Raw genomic sequence first — 21,587 nt, 5'->3', positions numbered from 1 at the left:
ATAAATAGGCCCCTCAGACTGTTTGCTCGTCCTTTTGTTGCGCACGGCCTTCCCGGCTCTCTGTGTGACAGGACCAGCCCATCTGCCCTTCTGGCATTAGCCAGAAGTGCCAGATGGGCAGTCCGGCCCTGCATGTAGTTATTCTTTGATCTGCCTTTGCATATGGCTTATTGTATAAAGGCTCTATTTTCCTAATACTTCCTTTCCATGTTTACCCTGTACAGTGCTGCATACACCTTGTGCCGCCTTATAAATAAAAGTAATTGGTAATAATATTAAAGCACAATACAAATATAACAATACCAAGATTTATTTTGTGACCATGAGTAACTATATATTTTAGATTGCTTTCCCTCAGTACATAAAACAGCAGCTTATATGCATTAAAAAACATGTATTTACATAATTATTTCACAAATCCTAAACTTTATCAAAGAATAACATCATATTTTAGAAAAACATTTAATTAAAATATTAATAATTGTTGTATCAAACTCGCTTGTCTATATGAATCAATGTTGATACTACAGCACGTAGGTTAAAGAGATATATTTCTCTTACGTCCTAGAGGATGCTGGGGACTCCGTAAGGACCATGGGGATAGACGGGCTCCGCAGGAGACATGGGCACTTTAAGAAAGACTTTAGGTATGGGTGTGCACTGGCTTCTCCCTCTATGCCCCTCCTCCAGACCTCAGTTTACTACTGTGCCCAGAGGAGACTGGGTGCATTACAGGGAGCTCTCCTGAGTTTCCTGAAAGAAAGTATTTTGTTAGGTTTTTTATTTTCAGGGAGCACTGCTGGCAACAGCCTCCCTGCATCGTGGGACTGAGGAGAGAGAAGCAGACCTACTTCTGTGAGTTTCAAGGCTCTGCTTCTTAGGCTACTGGACACCATTAGCTCCAGAGGGATCGGTACGCAGGTCTCACCCTCGCCGTCCGTCGCAGAGCCGCGCCGCCGTCCTCCTCGCAGAGCCGGAAGATAGAAGCCGGGTGAGTATGAGAAGTAAGAAGACTTCAGAGGCGGCAGAAGACTTCAGATCTTCACTGAGGTAACGCACAGCAGTAAAGCTGTGCGCCATTGCTCCCACACAACACACACAGGCAGACACTGTAAGGGTGCAGGGCGCAGGGAGAGCGCCCTGGGCAGCAATAAACCTCGTTTTCTGGCAAAAGTATATATATACAGCTGGGCACTGTATATATAAAGAGCCCCAGCCAGGTTTTTTACATATTTGAGCGGGACAGAAGCCCGCCGCTGAAGGGGCGGGGCTTCTTCCTCAGCACTCACCAGCGCCATTTTCCCAACATGCACAGCGCTGAGAGGAAGCTCCCCGGACTCTTCCCTGCTTATCCACGGTGAAAGAGGGTTTTAAAGAAGGGGGGGGGGGGCACATATTTGGCGCAATATACAGATTACAGCGCTATCTAGGTCAACATATTGTGTTTTTTCCTGGGTCATATAGCGCTGGGTGTGTGCTGGCATACTCTCTCTCTGTCTCTCCAAAGGGCCTTGTGGGGGAACTGTCTTCAGATAAGAGGATTCCCTGAGTGTGTGGTGTGTCGGTACGCGTGTGTCGACATGTCTGAGGTAGTGATGAGCGGGTTCGGTTCCTCGGAAACCGAACCCCCCCGAACTTCACCCATTTTACACGGGTTCGAGGCATACTCAGATTCTCCCGTATGGCTCGGTTAATCCGAGCGCGCCCGAATGTCATCATCCCGCGGTCGGATTCTCGCGAGATTCGTATTCTATATAAGGACACCGCGCGTCGCCGCCATTTTCACTCGTGCATTGGAAATGTTAGGGAGAGGACGTGGCTGGCGTCCTCTCCGTTTATTAATGTTGCTGCAAATATTTGTGCTTATTGCTTAATTGTGGGGACTGGGGAGCAGCTGTATTATATAGGAGGAGTACAGTGCAGAGTTTTGCTGATCAGTGACCACCAGTTTTATCCGTTCTCTGCCTGAAAAACGCTCCATATCTGTGCTCAGTGTGCTGCATATATCTGTGCTCACACTGCTTTATTGTGGGGACTGGGGACCAGCAGTATTATATAGGAGGAGTACAGTGCAGAGTTTTGCTGACCAGTGACCACCAGTATTATACGTTGTCTGCCTGAAAAACGCTCCATATCTGTGCTCAGTGTGCTGCATATATCTGTGCTCACACTGCTTTATTGTGGGGACTGGGGACCAGCAGTATTATATAGGAGGAGTACAGTGCAGAGTTTTGCTGACAGTGACCACCAGTATATATAGCAGTACGGTACGGAAGGCCACTGCTCTACCTACCTCTGTGTCGTCAAGTATACTATCCATCTAGATTCTATACCTGTGGTGCATTTTAGTTTTGCAGTTTGCTGACAGTGACCACCAGTATATATAGCAGTACGGTACGGAAGGCCACTGCTCTACCTACCTCTGTGTCGTGAAGTATACTATCCATCTAGATTCTATACCTGTTGTGCATTTTAGTTTTGCAGTTTGCTGACAGTGACCATCAGTATATATAGCAGTACGGTACGGAAGGCCACTGCTCTACCTACCTCTGTGTCGTCAAGTATACTATCCATCTAGATTCTATACCTGTGGTGCATTTTAGTTTTGCAGTTTGCTGACAGTGACCACCAGTATATATAGCAGTACGGTACAGAAGGCCACTGCTCTACCTACCTCTGTGTCGTCAAGTATACTATCCATCTAGATTCTATACCTGTGGTGCATTTTAGTTTTGCAGTTTGCTGACAGTGACCACCAGTATATATAGCAGTACGGTATGGAAGGCCACTGCTCTACCTACCTCTGTGTCGTCAAGTATACTATCCATCTAGATTCTATACCTGTGGTGCATTTTAGTTTTGCAGTTTGCTGACAGTGACCACCAGTATATATAGCAGTACGGTACGGAAGGCCACTGCTCTACCTACCTCTGTGTTGTCAAGTATACTATCCATCTAGATTCTATACCTGTGCTGCATTTTAGTTTTGCAGTTTGCTGACAGTGACCACCAGTATATATAGCAGTACGGTACAGAAGGCCACTGCTCTACCTACCTCTGTGTTGTCAAGTATACTATCCATCTAGATTCTATACCTGTGGTGCATTTTAGTTTTGCAGTTTGCTGACAGTGACCACCAGTATATATAGCAGTACGGTACGGAAGGCCACTGCTCTACCTACCTCTGTGTCGTCAAGTATACTATCCATCCATACCTGTGGTGCATTTCAGTTGTGCGCAGTATATATAGTAGTAGGCCATTGCTATTGATACTGGCATATAATTCCACACATTAAAAAATGGAGAACAAAAATGTGGAGGTTAAAATAGGGAAAGATCAAGATCCACTTCCACCTCGTGCTGAAGCTGCTGCCACTAGTCATGGCCGAGACAATGAAATGCCATCAACGGCGTCTGCCAAGGCCGATGCCCAATGTCATAGTAGAGAGCATGTAAAATCCAAAAAACAAAAGTTCAGTAAAAAGACCCAAAATTGAAAGCGTCTGATGAGAAGCGTAAACTTGCCAATATGCCATTTACGACACGGAGTGGCAAGGAACGGCTGAGGCCCTGGCCTATGTTCATGGCTAGTGGTTCAGATTCACATGAGGATGGAAGCACTCATCCTCTCGCTAGAAAAATGAAAAGACTTAAGCTGGCAAAAGCACAGCAAAGAACTGTGCGTTCTTCTAAATCACAAATCCCCAAGGAGAGTCCAATTGTGTCGGTTGCGATGACTGACCTTCCCAACACTAGATGGGAAGAGCTTGCGCCTTCCACCATTTGCACGCCCCCTGCAAGTGCTGGAAGGAGCACCCGCAGTCCAGTTCCTGATAGTCAAATTGAAGATGTCACTGTTGAAGTACACCAGGATGAGGATATGGGTTTTGGTGGCGCTGGGGAGGAAATTGACAAGGAGGATTCTGATGGTGAGGTGGTTTGTTTAAGTCAGGCACCCGGGGGGACACCTGTTGTCCGTGGGATGAATATGGCCATTGTCATGCCTGGTCAAAATACAAAAAAAATCACCTCTTCGGTGTGGAATTATTTCAACACAAATGCGGACAACAGGTGTCAAGCCGTGTGTTGCCTTTGTCAAGCTGTAATAAGTAGGGGTAAGGACGTTAACCATCTAGGAACATCCTCCCTTATACGTCACCTGGACCGCATTCATCAGAAGTCAGTGACAAGTTCAAAAACTTTGGATGACAGCGGAAGCAGTCCACTGACCACTAAATCCCTTCCTCTTGTAACCAAGCTCCTGCAAACCACACCACCAACTCCCTCAGTGTCAATTTCCACCTTACACAGGAAAGCCAATAGTCCTGCAGGCCATGTCACTGGCAAGTCTGACGAGTCCTCTCCTGCCTGGGATTCCTCCGATGCATCCTTGAGTGTAACGCCTACTGCTGCTGGCGCTGCTGTTGTTGCTGCTGGGAGTCGATCGTCATCCCAGAGGAGAAGTCGGAAGACCACTTGTACTACTTCCAGTAAGCAATTGACTGTCCAACAGTCCTTTGCGAGGAAGATGAAATATCACAGCAGTCATCCTGCTGCAAAGCGGATAACTCAGGTCTTGTCAGCCTGGGTGGTGAGAAACGTGTGTCCGGTATCCACCGTTAATTCATAGGCAACTAGAGACTTGATTGAGGTACTGTGTCCCCGGTACCAAATACCATCTAGGTTCCATTTCTCTAGGCAGGCGATACCGAAAATGTACACAGACGTCAGAAAAAGAGTCACCAGTGTCCTAAAACATGCAGTTGTACCCAATGTCCACTTAACCACGGACATGTGGACAAGTGGAGCAGGGCAGACTCAGGACTATATGACTGTGACAGCCCACTGGGTAGATGTATTGCCTCCCGCAGCAAGAACAGCAGCGGCGGCACCAGTAGCAGCATCTCGCAAACGCCAACTCGTTCCTAGGCAGGCTACGCTTTTTATCACCGCTTTCCATAAGAGGCACACAGCTGACAACCTCTTACGGAAACTGAAGAACATCATCGCAGAATGGCTTACCCCAATTGGACTCTCCTGGGGATTTGTGACATCGGACAACGCCAGCAATATTGTGCGTGCATTACATCTGGGCAAATTCCAGCACGTCCCATGTTTTGCACATACATTGAATTTGGTGGTGCAGAATTATTTAAAAAACAACAGGGGCGTGCAAGAGATGCTGTCGGTGGCCCGAAGAATTGTGGGCCACTTTCGGCATTCAGCCACCGCGTGCCGAAGACTGGAGCACCAGCAAACAGTCCTGAACCTGCCCTGCCATCATCTGAAGCAAGAGGTGGTAACGAGGTGGAATTCAACCCTCTATATGCTTCAGAGGATGGAGGAGCAGCAAAAGGCCATTCAAGCCTATACATCTGGCCACGATATAGGCAAAGGAGGGGGAATGCACCTGACTCAAGCGCAGTGGAGAATGATTTCAACGTTGTGCAAGGTTCTGCAAACCTTTGAACTTGCCACACGTGAAGTCAGTTCAGACACTGGCAGCCTGAGTCAGGTCATTCCCCTCATCAGGCTTTTGCAGAAGAAGCTGGAGACATTGAAGGAGTAGCTAAAACAGAGCGATCCCGCTAGGCATGTGGGACTTGTGGATGGAGCCCTTAATTCGCTTAACCAGGATTCACGGGTGGTCAATCTGTTGAAATCAGAGCACTACATTTTGGCCACCGTGCTCGATCCTAGATTTAAAACCTACGTTGTATCTCTCTTTCCAGCAGACACAAGTCTGCAGAGGTTCAAAGACCTGCTGGTGAGAAAATTGTCAAGTCAAGCGGAACGTGACCCGTCAACAGCTCCTCCTTCACATTCTCCCGCAACTGGGGGTGAGAGGAAAAGGCTAAGAATTCCGAGCCCACCCGCTGGCGGTGATGCAGAGCAGTCTGGAGCGAGTGCTGACATCTGGTTCGGACTGAAGGACCTGCCAACGATTACTGACATGTCGTCTACTGTCACTGCATATGATTCTGTCACCATTGAAAGAATGGTGGAGGATTATATGAGTGACCGCATCCAAGTAGGCACGTCAGACAGTCCGTACGTATACTGGCAGGAAAAAGAGGCAATTTGGAGGCCCTTGCACAAACTGGCTTTATTCTACCTAAGTTGCCCTCCCTCCAGTGTGTACTCCGAAAAAGTGTTTAGTGCAGCCGCTCACCTTGTAAGCAATCGGCGTACGAGGTTACTTCCAGAAAATGTGGAGAAGATGATGTTCATCAAAATGAATTATAATCAATTCCTCCGTGGAGACATTCACCAGCAATTGCCTCCAGAAAGTACACAGGGATCTGAGATGGTGGATTCCAGTGGGGACGAATTAATAATCTGTGAGGAGGGGGATGTACACAGTGAAAGGGGTGAGGAATCGGAGGATGATGATGAGGTGGACATCTTGCCTCTGTAGAGCCAGTTTGTGCAAGGAGAGATTGATTGCTTCTTTTTTGGTGGGGGCCCAAACCAACCAGTCATTTCAGTCACAGTCGTGTGGCAGACCCTGTCGCTGAAATGATGGGTTTGTTAAAGTGTGCATGTCCTGTTTATACAACATAAGGGTGGGTGGGAGGGCCCAAGGACAATTCCATCTTGCACCTCTTTTTTCTTTCATTTTTCTTTGCATCATGTGCTGTTTGGGGACTATTTTTTTAAGTGCCATCCTGTCTGACACTGCAGTGCCACTCCTAGATGGGCCAGGTGTTTGTGTCGGCCACTTGTGTCGCTTAGCTTAGTCACACAGCGACCTTGGTGAGCCTCTTTTTTTCTTTGCATCATGTGCTGTTTGGGGACAATTTTTTTGAAGTGCCATCCTGTCTGACACTGCAGTGCCACTCCTAGATGGGCCAGGTGTTTGTGTCGGCCACTTGTGTCGCTTAGCTTAGTCACACAGCGACCTTGGTGAGCCTCTTTTTTTCTTTGCATCATGTGCTGTTTGGGGACAATTTTTTTGAAGTGCCATCCTGTCTGACACTGCAGTGCCACTCCTAGATGGGCCAGGTGTTTGTGTCGGCCACTTGTGTCGCTTAGCTTAGTCACACAGCAACCTTGGTGCGCCTCTTTTTTTCTTTGCATCATGTGCTGTTTGGGGACTACTTTTTTGAAGTGCCATCCTGTCTGACACTGCAGTGCCACTCCTAGATGGGCCAGGTGTTTGTGTCGGCCACTTGTGTCGCTTAGCTTAGTCACACAGCGACCTTGGTGCGCCTCTTTTTTTCTTTGCATCATGTGCTGTTTGGGGACTACTTTTTTGAAGTGCCATCCTGCCTGACACTGCAGTGCCACTCCTAGATGGGCCAGGTGTTTGTGTCGGCCACTTGTGTCGCTTAGCTTAGCCATCCAGCGACCTCGGTGCAAATTGTAGGACTAAAAATAATATTGTGAGGTGTGAGGTGTTCAGAATAGACTGAAAATGAGTGTAAATTATGGTTATTGAGGTTAATAATACTATGGGATCAAAATGACCCCCAAATTCTATGATTTAAGCTGTTTATGAGGGTTTTTTGTAAAAAAAAAAAACACCCGAATCCAAAACACACCCGAATCCGACAAAAAAATTTCAGGGAGGTTTTGGCAAAACGCGTCCGAATCCAAAACACGGCCGCGGAACCGAATCCAAAACCAAAACACAAAACCCAAAAAATTTCCGGTGCACATCTCTAGTCTAAGGTAGAAGGCTTTCTGGGGGAGGAGGAGGAGAAAATTAATGTGCTGTCTCCGTCGACAACGCCGACACCTGACTGGATGGATATGTGAAATGTTTTAAGTGCTAATGTAAATTTATTGCACAAAAGATTAGACAAAGCGGAAGCTAGGGAACAGCCAGGAAATCAACCCATGTCTGTCTCTATGTCGCAGGGACCTTCGGGGTCTCAAAAGCGCCCACTATCCCAAATAGTAGACACAGATACCGACACGGATTCTGACTCCAGTGTCGACTATGATGATGCAAAGTTACAGCCAAAATTGGCTAAATGTATTCGATATATGATTATTGCAATAAAAGATGTTTTGCATATCACAGAGGAAACCCCTGTCCCTGACACGAGGGTACACATGTATAAGGAAAAGAAACCTGAAGTAACCTTTCCTCCCTCACATGAGCTGAACGAGTTATGTGAAAAAGCTTGGGAATCTCCAGACAAAAAACTGCAGATTCCCAAAAGGATTCTTATGGCGTATCCTTTCCCGCCAAAGGACAGGATACGGTGGGAATCCTCCCTTACGGTAGACAAAGCGTTGACACGCTTATCCATGAAGGTAGCGCTGCCATCCCAGGATACGGCTACCCTCAGGGATCCTGTTGATCGCAAGCAGGAGGTTACCTTGAAGTCCATTTACACGCATTCCTTACTCAGACCGGCTATTGCGTCGGCCTGGGTGTGTAGCGCTGTAGCAGCATGGACGGATACCTTATCAGTGGAAATTGAAACCCTGGATAAGGATACCATCTTATTGACCCTAGGACATATAAAAGATGCTGTCTTATATATGAGAGATGCTCAAAGAGACATTGGTCTTTTGGGTTCTAGAATAAACGCTATGTCGATTTCTGCTAGACGAGTCCTATGGACCCGGCAATGGACAGGTGATGCAGACTCAAAAAGGCATATGGAGGTTTTACCTTACAAGGGTGAGGAATTGTTTGGAGAAGGTCTCTCGGACCTGGTCTCCACAGCTACAGCTGGTAAATCCAATTTTTTGCCTTATATTCCCTCACAGCCTAAGAAAGCGCCACATTATCAGATGCAGTCCTTTTGGTCACAGAGAAACAAGAAAGTACGAGGTGCGTCCTTTCTTGCCAGAGGTAAGGGCAGAGGAAAGAAGCTGCACAACACAGCTAGTTCCCAGGAACAGAAGTCCTCCCCGGCCTCTACAAAATCCACCGCATGACGCTGGGGCTCCGATACGGGAGTCCGCCCCAGTGGGGGCACGTCTTCGACTTTTCAGCCACATCTGGGTTCACTCACAGGTGGATCCCTGGGCAGTAGAAATTGTTTCTCAGGGTTACAAGCTGGAATTCGAAGAGGTGCCTCCTCGCCGGTTTTTTAAATCGGCCCTGCCAGCTTCTCCCTCAGAAAGGGAGTTAGTGTTAAATGCAATTCACAAATTGTATCTTCAACAGGTGGTGGTCAAGGTTCCCCTACTGCAACAAGGGAGGGGATATTACTCAACCCTTTTTGTAGTCCCGAAACTGGACGGTTCGGTCAGACCCATATTAAATTTAAAATCCCTGTACCTATACTTGAAGAGGTTCAAGTTCAAGATGGAATCACTCAGAGCGGTCATCGCCAGCCTGGAAGGGGGGGATTTTATGGTATCCCTAAACATAAAGGATGCATACCTTCATGTTCCAATATATCCACCTCATCAGGCGTACCTGAGATTTGCGGTACAGGATTGTCATTACCAATTTCAGACGTTGCCGTTTGGGCTTTCCACGGCCCCGAGGATTTTCACCAAGGTAATGGCGGAAATGATGGTGCTCCTGCGCAAGCAGGGGTCACAATTATCCCGTACTTGGACGATCTCCTCATAAAAGCGAGATCAAGAGAGCAGTTGCTGAGCAGCGTGTCACTTTCACTGAGAGTGTTACAGCAACATGGCTGGATTCTGAATATCCCGAAGTCGCAGCTGGTTCCTACGACTCGTCTGACCTTCTTGGGCATGATTCTAGATACGGACCAGAAAGAAAAGGGTTTATCTTCCAATGGAAAAGGCTCAAGAACTCATGACTCTGGTCAGGAACCTATTGAAACTAAAACAGATGTCAGTGCATCACTGCACTCGAGTCCTGGGAAAGATGGTGGCATCTTACGAGGCCATTCCGTTCGGCAGGTTCCATGCGAGGACCTTCCAATGGGACCTACGGGACAAGTGGTCCGGATCACATCTACAGATTCATCGGTTGATCACACTGTCCTCCAGGGCCAGGGTATCTCTCCTGTGGTGGCTGCAGAGTGCTCACCTTCTAGGGGGCCGCAGGTTCGGCATTTAGGACTGGGTTCTGGTGACCACGGACGTAAGCCTCCGAGGTTGGGGAGCAGTCACACAAGGAAGAAACTTCCAGGGTCTTTGGTCAAGTCAAGAAACTTGTCTTCACATCAACGTCTTGGAGCTGAGGGCCATATACAACGCCCTTCGTCAAGCAGAGACCTTGCTTCGCGACTTACCAGTTCTGATCCAGTCAGACAACATCACCGCAGTGGCTCATGTAAACCGCCAGGGTGGCACAAGGAGCAGAGTGGCAATGGCGGAAGCCACCAGGATTCTTCGCTGGGCGGAAAATCATGTAAGCGCACTGTCAGCAGTGTTCATTCCGGGAGTGGACAACTGGGAAGCAGACTTCCTCAGCAGACACGACCTGCACCCAGGAGAGTGGGGACTTCATCAGGAAGTCTTTGCACAGATTGCAAGTCAGTGGGGATTGCCCCAGATAGACATGATAGCGTCCCGCCTCAACAAAAAGCTGCAGAGGTATTGCGCCAGATCAAGAGACGCTCAGGCGGTAGCTGTGGACACCGTGGGTGTTCCAGTCGGTCTATGTGTTTCCTCCTCTTCCTCTCATCCCAAAGGTGTCGAGAATAATAAGACAAAGAGGAGTACAGACAATTCTCATTGTTCCAGATTGGCCACGAAGGGCCTGGTATCCGGATCTGCAGGAGATGCTCACAGAAGATCCGTGGCCTCTTCCTCTAAGACAGGACCTGTTGCAACAGGGGCCCTGTCTGTTCCAAGACTTACCGCGGCTGCGTTTGACGGCATGGCGGTTGAACGCCGGATCCTAGCGGAAAAGGGCATTCCGGATGAGGTCATTCCTACTCTGATAAAGGCTAGGAAGGACGTGACAGCTAAACATTATCACCGTATATGGCCGCAATATGTTTCTTGGTGTGAGGCCAGGAATGCTCCTACAGAAGAATTCCATCTGGGCCGTTTCCTTCACTTCCTACAGACTGGAGTGAATTTGGGCCTAAAATTAGGCTCCATTAAGGTTCAGATTTCGGCCTTATCCATTTTCTTTCAAAAAGAATTGGCTTCTCTCCCAGAAGTACAGACTTTTGTGAAGGGAGTGCTGCATATTCAGCCTCCTTTTGTACCTCCGGTGGCGCCTTGGGACCTTAACGTGGTGTTGAGTTTCCTTAAGTCGCACTGATTTGAACCACTTAAAACGGGGAATTAAAATATCTCACTTGGAAAGTGGTCATGTTGTTAGCCTTGGCTTTGGCTAGGCGAGAGTCGGAATTGGCGGCTTTGTCTCATAAAAGCCCCTATCTAGTTTTCCATATGGATAGAGCGGAATTGCGGACCCGTCCTCAATTTTTGCCTAAGGTGGTGTCATCTTTTCATATGAACCAACCTATTGTGGTGCCTGTGGCTACACGAGACTTGGAGGATTCCTAGTCCCTTGATGTGGTCAGGGCTTTGAAAATTTACGTGGCCAGAACGGCTAGAGTCAGAAAAACAGAAGCACTGTTTGTCCTGTATGCAGCCAACAAGGTTGGCACTCCTGCTTCAAAGCAGACTATTGCTAGCTGGATCTGTAACATGATTCAGCAGGCACATGCGACGGCTGGATTGCCGTTACCAGAATCGGTCAAGGCCCATTCCACTAGGAAGGTGGGCTCGTCTTGGGCGGCTGCCTGAGGGGTCTCGGCACTACAGCAGTGCCGAGCTGCTACTTGGTCGGGTTCAAACACCTTTACAAAGTTCTATAAGTTTGATACCCTGGCTGAGGAGGACCTCCTGTTTGCTCAATCGGTGCTGCAGAGTCATCCGCACTCTCCCGCCCGTTTGGGAGCTTTGGTATAATCCCCATGGTCCTTACGGAGTCCCCAGCATCCTCTAGGACGTAAGAGAAAATAAGATTTTAAACCTACCGGTAAATCTTTTTCTCGTAGTCCGTAGAGGATGCTGGGCGCCTGTCCCAAGTGCGGACTACTTCTGCAAGACTTGTATATAGTTTTGCTTACATAAGGGTTATGTTATAGTTTTCATCGGTCTCCGACTGATGCTATGTTGTTTTTTCATACTGTAAACTGGTTAGTTTATCACAAGTTATACGATATGAATGGTGTGGGCTGGTATGAATCTTGCCCTTGGTTTAACAAAAATCCTTTCCTCGTACTGTCCGTCTCCTCTGGGCACAGTTTCTCTAACTGAGGTCTGGAGGAGGGGCATAGAGGGAGGAGCCAGTGCACACCCATACCTAAAGTCTTTCTTAAAGGGCCCACTTCTCCTGCGGAGCCCGTCTATCCCCATGGTCCTTACGGAGTCCCCAGCATCCTCTACGGACTACTAGAAAAAGATTTACCGGTAGGTTTAAAATCTTATTTTTTGTATTAATACTTTTAAAGATAATATTTGCTGTATTAAAGAACGTAAGTGGCAACATATAAGAACCCCTTTCATAATAAATTAGATCAAGTGCTGTTCTTTTCTGGATTTTAGCTGAGTGGTTGCAGACTTCTCCCTACATACAGCTCCAAATCAGATGCTCATTCTCAGACATGACACATGAAAAGTGAGGTGTCAGTGTCTAGCATCATTTTGAACAGAACATTCAGTTGACTATGATAAATTCTAACCAGGGGCTGGCTGGCAACTTTTAGCCTGGGGACAAATGCAATAAAGTGGCCCCGGCTATTCTACGGTATCCGTTCACATGGTCGACCATGTTATGGTCGACAGTCATTAGGTCGACCACTATTGGTCGACATTGACATGGTCGACATGGACACATGGTCGACACATGAAAATGGTCAACGCATGAAAGGTCGACACATGAAAAGGTCGACATGAGTTTTTGAACTTTTTTTTCTTTTGGGGAACTTTTCCATACTTTACGATCCACATTGGACTACGATTGGAACGGTAATCTGTGCAAGCGAAGCGAAGGCACCATGCCCGAAGCATGGCGAGCGAAGCGAGCCATGCGAGGGGACGCGGTGCACTAATTGGGTTTCCCAGTCACTTTACGCAAAAAACGGCAAAAAAAAAGTTTTAAAACTCATGTCGACCTTTTCATGTGCCGACCTTTCATGTGTCGACCATTTTCATGTATCGACCATGTGTCCATGTCAATGTCGACCAATAGTGGTCGACCTAATGACTGTCGACCATAACATGGTCGACCATTCATACCGGAACCCTATTCTACCAGCACACGACAACGGCAAGATAGACGTGCAAAAAAAAAAAAAAAACTGCAGGAGTGGTTTCTCTAATGAGCATGTGTTTTAAAAGTGTTAAAAAAAATAATAAAAAATCATTATGTCTAAGAACTATAATTAAGTACATCACCTACATTACCTACTGTAGCAGCCTTGTATGACAAACAGGGGGGAATTCAATTGTTTTAAGCAACACATTTATTAAAGGGCTCCAACGGTGCAATTCAATTGTTGCTCCAATTAGGCGCAAATGCCACAGATGCACACATATCAGCTCACCAGAAATATGCAAAAAGTCCATAATTTTGGCTCGCTATCCGGGACTTTACGTGGCTAAACCCGGTCTATTTGAGCGCAACAAGCGCAATAATTAATGGATGGCAAAAAACAATTAAATTGGGCGCCCATGAATTAGTGTGTTGCATAAAACAATTTAATTCCCCCCCCACACACACACACACACACACACAGACTATTCTAGCGACTGATATAAAATATGGGAAGTAATCTACACCTCACAGCACCTCCTGACCTTCTCAATGTCCACCACACACCACTCCCCCTGGCCCCATTCAAGAATCACCTCACAGCACTCCCCACTTTCTCTCCACCACTGCCTGCTATTTTGAATAATGCTATGCCCAAATGCACTAATTTCTGCACTTTGGAATATTTGTAAATTACACTTGCCCACATTCAAAATTCTCAAAGCTGTATACAGGAAAGCTGCTTTGAACTGAGACCATTCTGGTTCCAAATTTTATAAGAAAATTGCTTTTGAAAACAAATGCATGATTTGATGGGGTTATTTCATAAGAAGGGCTCTGGATTATAAAGGGGGTGCACATGTAGCAATTTTGACTTAATTTCTAAGCAATCTGACTAGATTTCCTAGAAATTAAGCACACATCGCTCCGCATGTAGGGTGCCGGCAACAGTGATGCGCAGTCCCACGCTTTGCTATTGTCGGCTCTAGATTTGGCATACATGCATGCCAAATCTAGTCAGGTCGCTCACTTCACCGCTGTGTGAAGGGAGGGCCCCCCTCCTCTCCCTCGCTCAGCACACATTGCGCTGTGTGCTGGGCATCCTGAGACGTGTGCTGAGCGATCTTTGCTAGGTTGCTGAGCACACATCTCCGGGAGAAATCTCCCCGTGTGTACCCCCCTTTACTCTACAGTTCCTGTTATCATTTGAATCTAACTCAAATCTGTCTACATCCAGAGTTACTGTACTTAGAAGGAAAACAAACCTTAATACTTGGCTTTTATAAGCACACCATTGGTGGGTATCTGCTTCTGCTTGTGACAGCTTGTCAGACTGCAGACAGAGGGGGTTATTTAGAGTTGTTAGCAAACCAAAAAAGTTAGCAATTGGGCAAAACCACGTTGCACTGCAAGTGGGGCAGATATAACATGTGCAGAGAGAGTTAGATTTGGGTGGGGTGTGTTCAAACTAAAATCTAAATTGCAGTGTAAAAAAAAAACATGCAGTATTTACCATGCACAGAAACAATAAACCACAACCAAATCTAACTCTCTGCACGTTACATCTGCCCCCCGCGCAGTGCAATGTGCTTTTGCCCAGTTGCTTGATTTTTTGGGGGTTTGCCAACCACTCTGAATAACTCCTAGGGCCAGATGTACTAAGCCTGAAAAGTGATAAATATCACAGTGATAAAGTACCAGCCAATCGGCTCCTAACTGTCATTTTTCAAACACAGCCTGTGACATGACAGTTAGGAGCCGATTGGCTAGTGCTTTATCACAGTGATATTTATCACTTTTCAGGCTTAGTACATCTCCCCCCTAGTCTACTATACCACCAACAATTGTTTTATCCATCCAGTATGTGGTGTCACATACAGAGGAATAACTAGGGATGATGGAGCCCAGGGCAAAAACAAAAATGGCACCCCTTGAAAACCGTTCTTTAAAATACTGGCTAAATTCTTATATTCATACTCAAATAAACACACACTGTAAACCCAAATTAGGCGCGGGACTGCGGCCAAAAATGCCGTATTTTTAAAGCAGCAATCATTTACAAGGCAAAGCCAACCTGGTTTTGCCTTGTAAATAATTGCTACTTTATAAATATAGTCATTTTCGTCCGAAGTCCTGTACCTCCGGCAATTCGCACCCTATTACATTTACCCCTATATCACAGTGAGACAGTGAGAAAAGAGCATTATTGGGTCTAATCATGAAGCAGTGATAAGAGTGGAGAAGTGAGCCTGTGGAGAAGTTGCCCATGGCAACCAATCAGCTACTCCGCACAGTTGTATAGTATGCAAATTATAAATGTTACTTCAATGGCTCACTTCTCCACGCTTTTCACTGCTTCATGAATAGACCCCTATATATTTACAAAATAAAACTTCCTGTCTTCTTCCTGCTCTCTCCTAAGTCCCTGCTCCTATGTCAGGTTTCTCAGGCAACGTTGTGTCATCTCATCATTAGGTGTGCGATGCTGCCAGGAGCTGGGGACATCTGCTGTGTGCCTGATGCTGCTGATGCAGAGAAGACTTCAGAATAAAGTCTCAGCTGGGCATGACAGGAGGCCGCAGTGATCCGCCTCTGTACATAGAGAGTATGTGGGGGCGGCAAGGTTCCCCCGTGATCTTGTGGGCAAGGTCTCACCCACAGGGTACATGCACCGTTCGCCCCATCATTGTTACGCCACTGGTGACATGTTACATTGACAGGCCCATAGAATAGACAACTGTTCTTCAGCTGGGGGAGTCTGGCCAGGTGTGTGTATATGTGTAACGAGTTACACACAAGTCTGTCAGCTGGTCTGTCTATATTAGCACAAGAGAGACTAAGGGGCAGGGCCGGCAACAGAAATCTTGGGGCCCGGTCCAATTAGCTCTCTGGGGCCCCTCTTTCCCTCCTCCCTTAACACACACACACACACACACACACACACACACACACACACACACACACACACACACACACACACACACATATATACACACATACATATATATATATATCAGAATAAAATGAAACATACACTTACACTTAAAAACCACACAAGTGCACCCCGCCTCAGGGGTTGGAGAGGTCAACAGAGCAGACAGGTAGCTTCTTCTGCTTGCAGCCAAGTCGCGCTGCAAGCATGATCTCTCCTCCTGCTCTTTAACAGCCACAGGAGGCAGCGAGTCAGAAGAGCGGGTGCGGGCACAGTCAGCGCCGTCAGTCGTTACCATGGCGCATGTGCGGCATGTACATGGTAACGGGGGTTGTCGGGGCCGATAGGGAGGAGGTCACCGTGGGGTGATTACTTTGGCTAGATGGCTTGTTTGTTTTTTTAGGGCTGGCTGTGTAACGCTGCCCGACTTTCATGCAGGTCAAATGTAGGTGCTGCTGTCCTGTTTGGTTGTCTTTGAGCCTCGGGGCCCCTCTGAATCTCGGGGCCCAGGATGGCTGTCCCCTTTGAACCCCCCTGTCGCCGGGCCTGCTAAGGGGTACATTTACTAAGCAGTGATAAGAGCGGAGAAGTGAGCCAATGGAGAAGTTGCTCTATCAACCAATCAGCACTGAAGTAACATCTATAATTTGCATACTGTAAAATGATACAGAGCTGCTGATTGGTTGATGGGGAAATATCTCCACTGGCTCACTTTTCTGCTCTTATCACTGCTTAGTAAATGTACCCCATAGGCATACATCAGGTCCTCATTCTTATGCATGTAAAAGAGAAAACCAGCCACAACAGAGTTGTGAAGTTCAGATAATGAGCACATTTTGATGCCCCCCCTCAATGTTCACCTTACAACCCCCCACCTCAGATATTGAGCACATTTTGAGCCCCCTAAATGTCCAACTCATGGGTTTCCTGGCCCCTTCAATGTCCACCTTCCAGTTCCTCGCAGCCACCCGGCATAGCCAGCAAACTTATCTGTTACATGTCCTCCGTTCTGCAGATGTTTCATCAGTGGCTTGCTCCCCTGCACAATGGCACGCAGCCAGACGTCCTTGACATTAATGATGGGCTCATGTAGGCGGAGCTGCCTGGCCTCTTCTGCTATTGTGTAATATCACAGCAGCCAGGGAGCATCTGCTGCAGCCTCTGCTGTCCTCCTGCAGCCAGCCTAGCCAAGCCATTTACTCACAATGGGCTGCTGCAAGTGGCCCTGGATCATTAAAATTGTGCCGCCCAGGGGAAAGATGGCACCCTGCCCCCCGTCCCAGCCCGCCACTGATTCTAACATTAGTTAACTTAGGTCCTGATTCAGATACGGACGCAGCATCGCTGTTCCTGCAGTTGAGTCATTTATTTATACTGAGTATGCACGAAAAGTCTTGGAAACCCTGACAGCGCATGCATGAGCCCAAGTGCTGATGATGATTGCAAATACGTACGGTGTCCCGAACACTAATCCCTGTGCATTTCAGGGTGAAGACTGGGAGGTGACTTTAAGTGAGTGTAAATAAGGAACAATTCATGGGCATATTATGGGGGTGTCATAAGCGTGTCTGGGAACGCTGCTCTGTTCCCAGTCAGAAATCCAATGCTTCAGAGACTGTTTCCTTGTATTTCAGTAGACCAGAGATTTTCAACCTTTTACAACTCGCGGCACACTGAACAAGATTTAAATATTGCCAAGGCACATTCAAATATAATGGTGATGCATGGTGCAGTTACGTGTCCTAGGATGTCATGTCGCAGCTTCTCCCTAGGTAACGCCTGACACACATCTGAGAAAGCCAGAAGACCCCAACAATGCCCGGGCCCAAAATTAGAACTGGCTCTGCAACCACTAAACCCACCAGTATTGATCGTTCCAGGGCCTCAGCAGCGTCAAAACACTGATGGGCCTGGCTGTGCATCTATGGCGGCACACCTGGAGACTGCTCAGGGCACACTAGTGTGCCACGGCACAGTGATTTAAAAACACTAGACCCTAAGCTACTGCAAATGTCGGTGGTGTGGCCTATGTTGTGTCATTTTTTGGGGTCTTTACAATCCCCATCACAATGCATGGACCATGGAGCCTGAAAGTGGGCGTTTAGGCGCTCGTACACACCATCACACAATTTGGCAAGGTGTTGCTCTGTCGTTTTAGTTATTTATGTGATTTTACACCTTATTTGATAAGCTTGCTAAACATTCTCCACTCCCTGTAATATTACTTTAATGGGTCTCTCCTTCTGGAACTGATTATACCTTCCAATCAGATCTTCGTAACCCATGTAAAAGTACATTATTCTGAGTGGTAAATATGCAGGGGCAATCCAGCAGTTGCTAAGATTATTTGAGTTCAGATTGTAAGAGCTGACATTGATAACTGCCTGAGTAGGTTGTTGGAGCCATGAATCATGAGAAGTAGAACATCTTGGTGATGCTAACAATTGACAATGACTGATAAATGATTGAGTCAAATGCCATCTTCCCCTTGTGTAGAAGCTTGCAGTTGTCTAATAGCTAGACATTCTCTTACATTTCTATATGAAGCATTGCTCTTATCCTCTCTGAGAACACCAACTCTGGCCGGATTCCACAATGGAGTTGCTCACTTCCAAAGCAATTATTGTTGTTTTTAGTCTAAAACTAGAATTTACAAATGATGAGCCTATTATTTTCACCTTTACAGTACACTGTTTTAATATGCACTACAATATGCTGGAGCTATCTTGAGCTGAGTGGCAGGTGTCAGACTCCGTCCGCTCAGCTGCTTCTCAGCTTTAAACCTGATGTTATTCACAGGCTTAATTATGATGAGATTTACAAATGGACACTATCCAAATGTTCTATGTAATTATTTGCTGTCTTTTCAGATACATGTCCATAATGCTGTGTTGGCTGGAGGAGTTTCAGTTGGATTTACAGCTTACATGCTTCAGAATCCATGGATTGCACTGACACTGGGGTTACTGGCTGCATTAATTTCTACATGTGGTTTTGTTTACCTGCAGGTAACTTCTCTGTTCGTCTAATGGACAGTTGTTCAATATAAACCTTGATAAAACTATTACTATTATTATCCTTTATTTATTTGGCGCCACAAGGGTTCCGCATCGCCCAGTTACAGAGTACATAAACAAATCCTCAAAACTGGAAAATAGTGACTTACAGCTGAAGACAATATAGGACAAGTACAGGGGAAATAAACATAGCTACAGCAGCAGACGACACAGACATAATAATACATTGATATTTTTAGAGGAACTTAAGCACTAAACCACTTACATGAATCACTATATACATTTAATAGCCATGTTAGATGTATGATAAACATTTTATACAGCAGTACTTATCCCACATGCTGTATCTTGCAATTGAAAGTTACCTGTGTTCTTTTATGAATTGTGAACATTTGAGTACTCTGAGTGGGTTCGGTATATCTTATCAATGTGGTCACAATGCCAACAAGCAGCTTTCAGCCTAACCCTAGCGATAATCCTAATGCTAACCCTAACATCGACCTTTTTGCTATGTCGACATGCCATATGTAGTCATTTTGTTGACATGGATTTTGTCGTTTGTTACAATTCACATATTTTTTATAAAGATTATGTTTTTGTTTTATTTAAATTCTCAAAATTAAAGCGATGTATACACACAAATTTTATATTTACACAGCCAGTACAACTTTAATATATACATGGGCTGGATACAGAGACATAGGGGGTCATTCCAAGTTGATCGCTCGTAATCCTACATGTTACTAGACTGGCATATGAGTATATATATGCTACATAAAGGAGTATTGGGTGCCCGAGGCTACATTTTCACATCAACACACCCCACATAGAAAAGATGAGATCTGCACCTAAAATACTGTGACACTGCTGCCACTAGCCCTGTCAACACTGCATACTGTGTGTACAGGATGTGTCACCCTTGTGATGGTGCCAGTAAAGAAGTACATTCCTAATTGCATCCTATGAGACTATGATGACAACTGTAACCATAGCGTTGACTAGAAAATTTTAATTTACTTCAGGTATATCAGTCAGCTCTTTAATTAATACACTGCTCTTGAGATTATTTATCTTTTAGTGGAGAGATAGATAGATAGATAGATAGATAGATAGATAGATAGATAGATAGATAGATAGATAGATAGATAAGCAAGACCTTCTGCAACTACTGGAAGAGCCATAGTGTAACTAAGATACATTGTTGTTTTGCAGGGCACGTTGAATGTAACTGCGCTAGTACATGATACATGTGGCGTTCATTGTACTTTTGGGTTGCCAGGTCTTTTCGGTGGTATGGCCTACGCAATCATTATCCTTTTGGCAGATTACAGAAGCATTCACATGTAAGTATTCTCTCTAGGAAGCAGGCATCTCTAGATCATTTCTGCCAGTGTATAGATTTCCCATATAAATTATAATGTAATATGACTTGAGATTTATAAATTATTTAACATAAGAAACAATGTTCCAGGCTGATCTGCAAATCAGAGTTCTCATTCTTCTCTGGTCCTTTCCTAAACATAAGAAAGAATCCAGAACGGAATCAACGTTGATCAGTCTAAAATCTACTATTTATTAGATATGCATTAAAATAAAAGGAACAACACAGACACACATATAAATGAAAAAAGGAAAAACTATGTTCCCGTACAGCGAATAAATGCCGAATAGGTTTCAATAATTTATTGATTAAATCTGTGCAGGTACATTATAAATAATGCGTGGATTTTATGGCCCAAAATTTTATTCGGACTGTAATGAGTCTTGATAGTTAGATTAATTGCATGCACTTAGAGTGGACACTCCAATATTATGTAATAATCACTAGAACACCCATTGGGCTTGTTCAATATACACCACAGAAAAGAAGTCTCTGAAAATGCTATTTTGCAAATAAGATGCTGGCAGCGTTAAGGGGGGTACACACTGAGAGATCCGTGTTTAAAAGCTAAGCAATCTGACTTGATTGTTAGATTTTAAGCATGGATCTGTCGTGTGTATGCCCCCCAGCGATAGCAATGCGCGGCCCAGCGCATCGCTATGGCTAGTGCTAGATTGAGCCTGCATGCAGGCTCAATCTAGCGGGTCGCTCACTTCAGCACTGTGTGAAGTGAGCGGCCCCCCGTCTCCCCCCCCCCCCTCGCTCAGCACACATTGCGCTGTGCTGAGTGGGGGGAGAGATGTGTGCTGAGCGGTCTGTGATAAGATCGCTCAGCACACATCTCTCCCATCAGTACTGGCCTTTAGAGATGTGAACAAGCCCTCGGGTGAAACCGGTTATCTTACCACTAAATATGTGTTAATGCCGCTGTCAATTTGGATAAACAGGACCAGCATGCTTGAATGAAAATGCACACTCCACCAACTATTACACCCAGACAGAGGTAGCACTCCTTTCTCCTTCAGCCCTCTCTCATTTCTGAATTACTGCGTGACACCCTGCAATGTCATTTGATATCAGAGTGTCAGCCAC

General features: G+C 46.0%; 1 protein-coding gene across 3 annotated transcripts in view; it reads left to right on the top strand.

Moving 5' to 3' along the window:
• Positions 1 to 21,587, top strand: part of RHCE (Rh blood group CcEe antigens) — a 157,803-nt gene that overhangs the window by 120,188 nt on the left and 16,028 nt on the right. For all 3 annotated transcript variants that reach the window (XM_063954166.1, XM_063954168.1, XM_063954167.1), the window contains exons 7-8: positions 18,968 to 19,105; positions 20,327 to 20,457. In XM_063954166.1, coding sequence (XP_063810236.1) covers positions 18,968 to 19,105; positions 20,327 to 20,457 — 269 coding nt within the window. The remainder of the gene's footprint in view (positions 1 to 18,967; positions 19,106 to 20,326; positions 20,458 to 21,587) is intronic.

Source organism: Pseudophryne corroboree, chromosome 2 (assembly GCF_028390025.1).
Source record: "Pseudophryne corroboree isolate aPseCor3 chromosome 2, aPseCor3.hap2, whole genome shotgun sequence".
Classification (NCBI taxonomy): Eukaryota; Metazoa; Chordata; class Amphibia; order Anura; family Myobatrachidae; genus Pseudophryne; species Pseudophryne corroboree.
The sequence above is the reverse complement of the archived record's forward strand: the minus strand, read 5'-3'. Positions and strand labels throughout refer to the sequence as shown.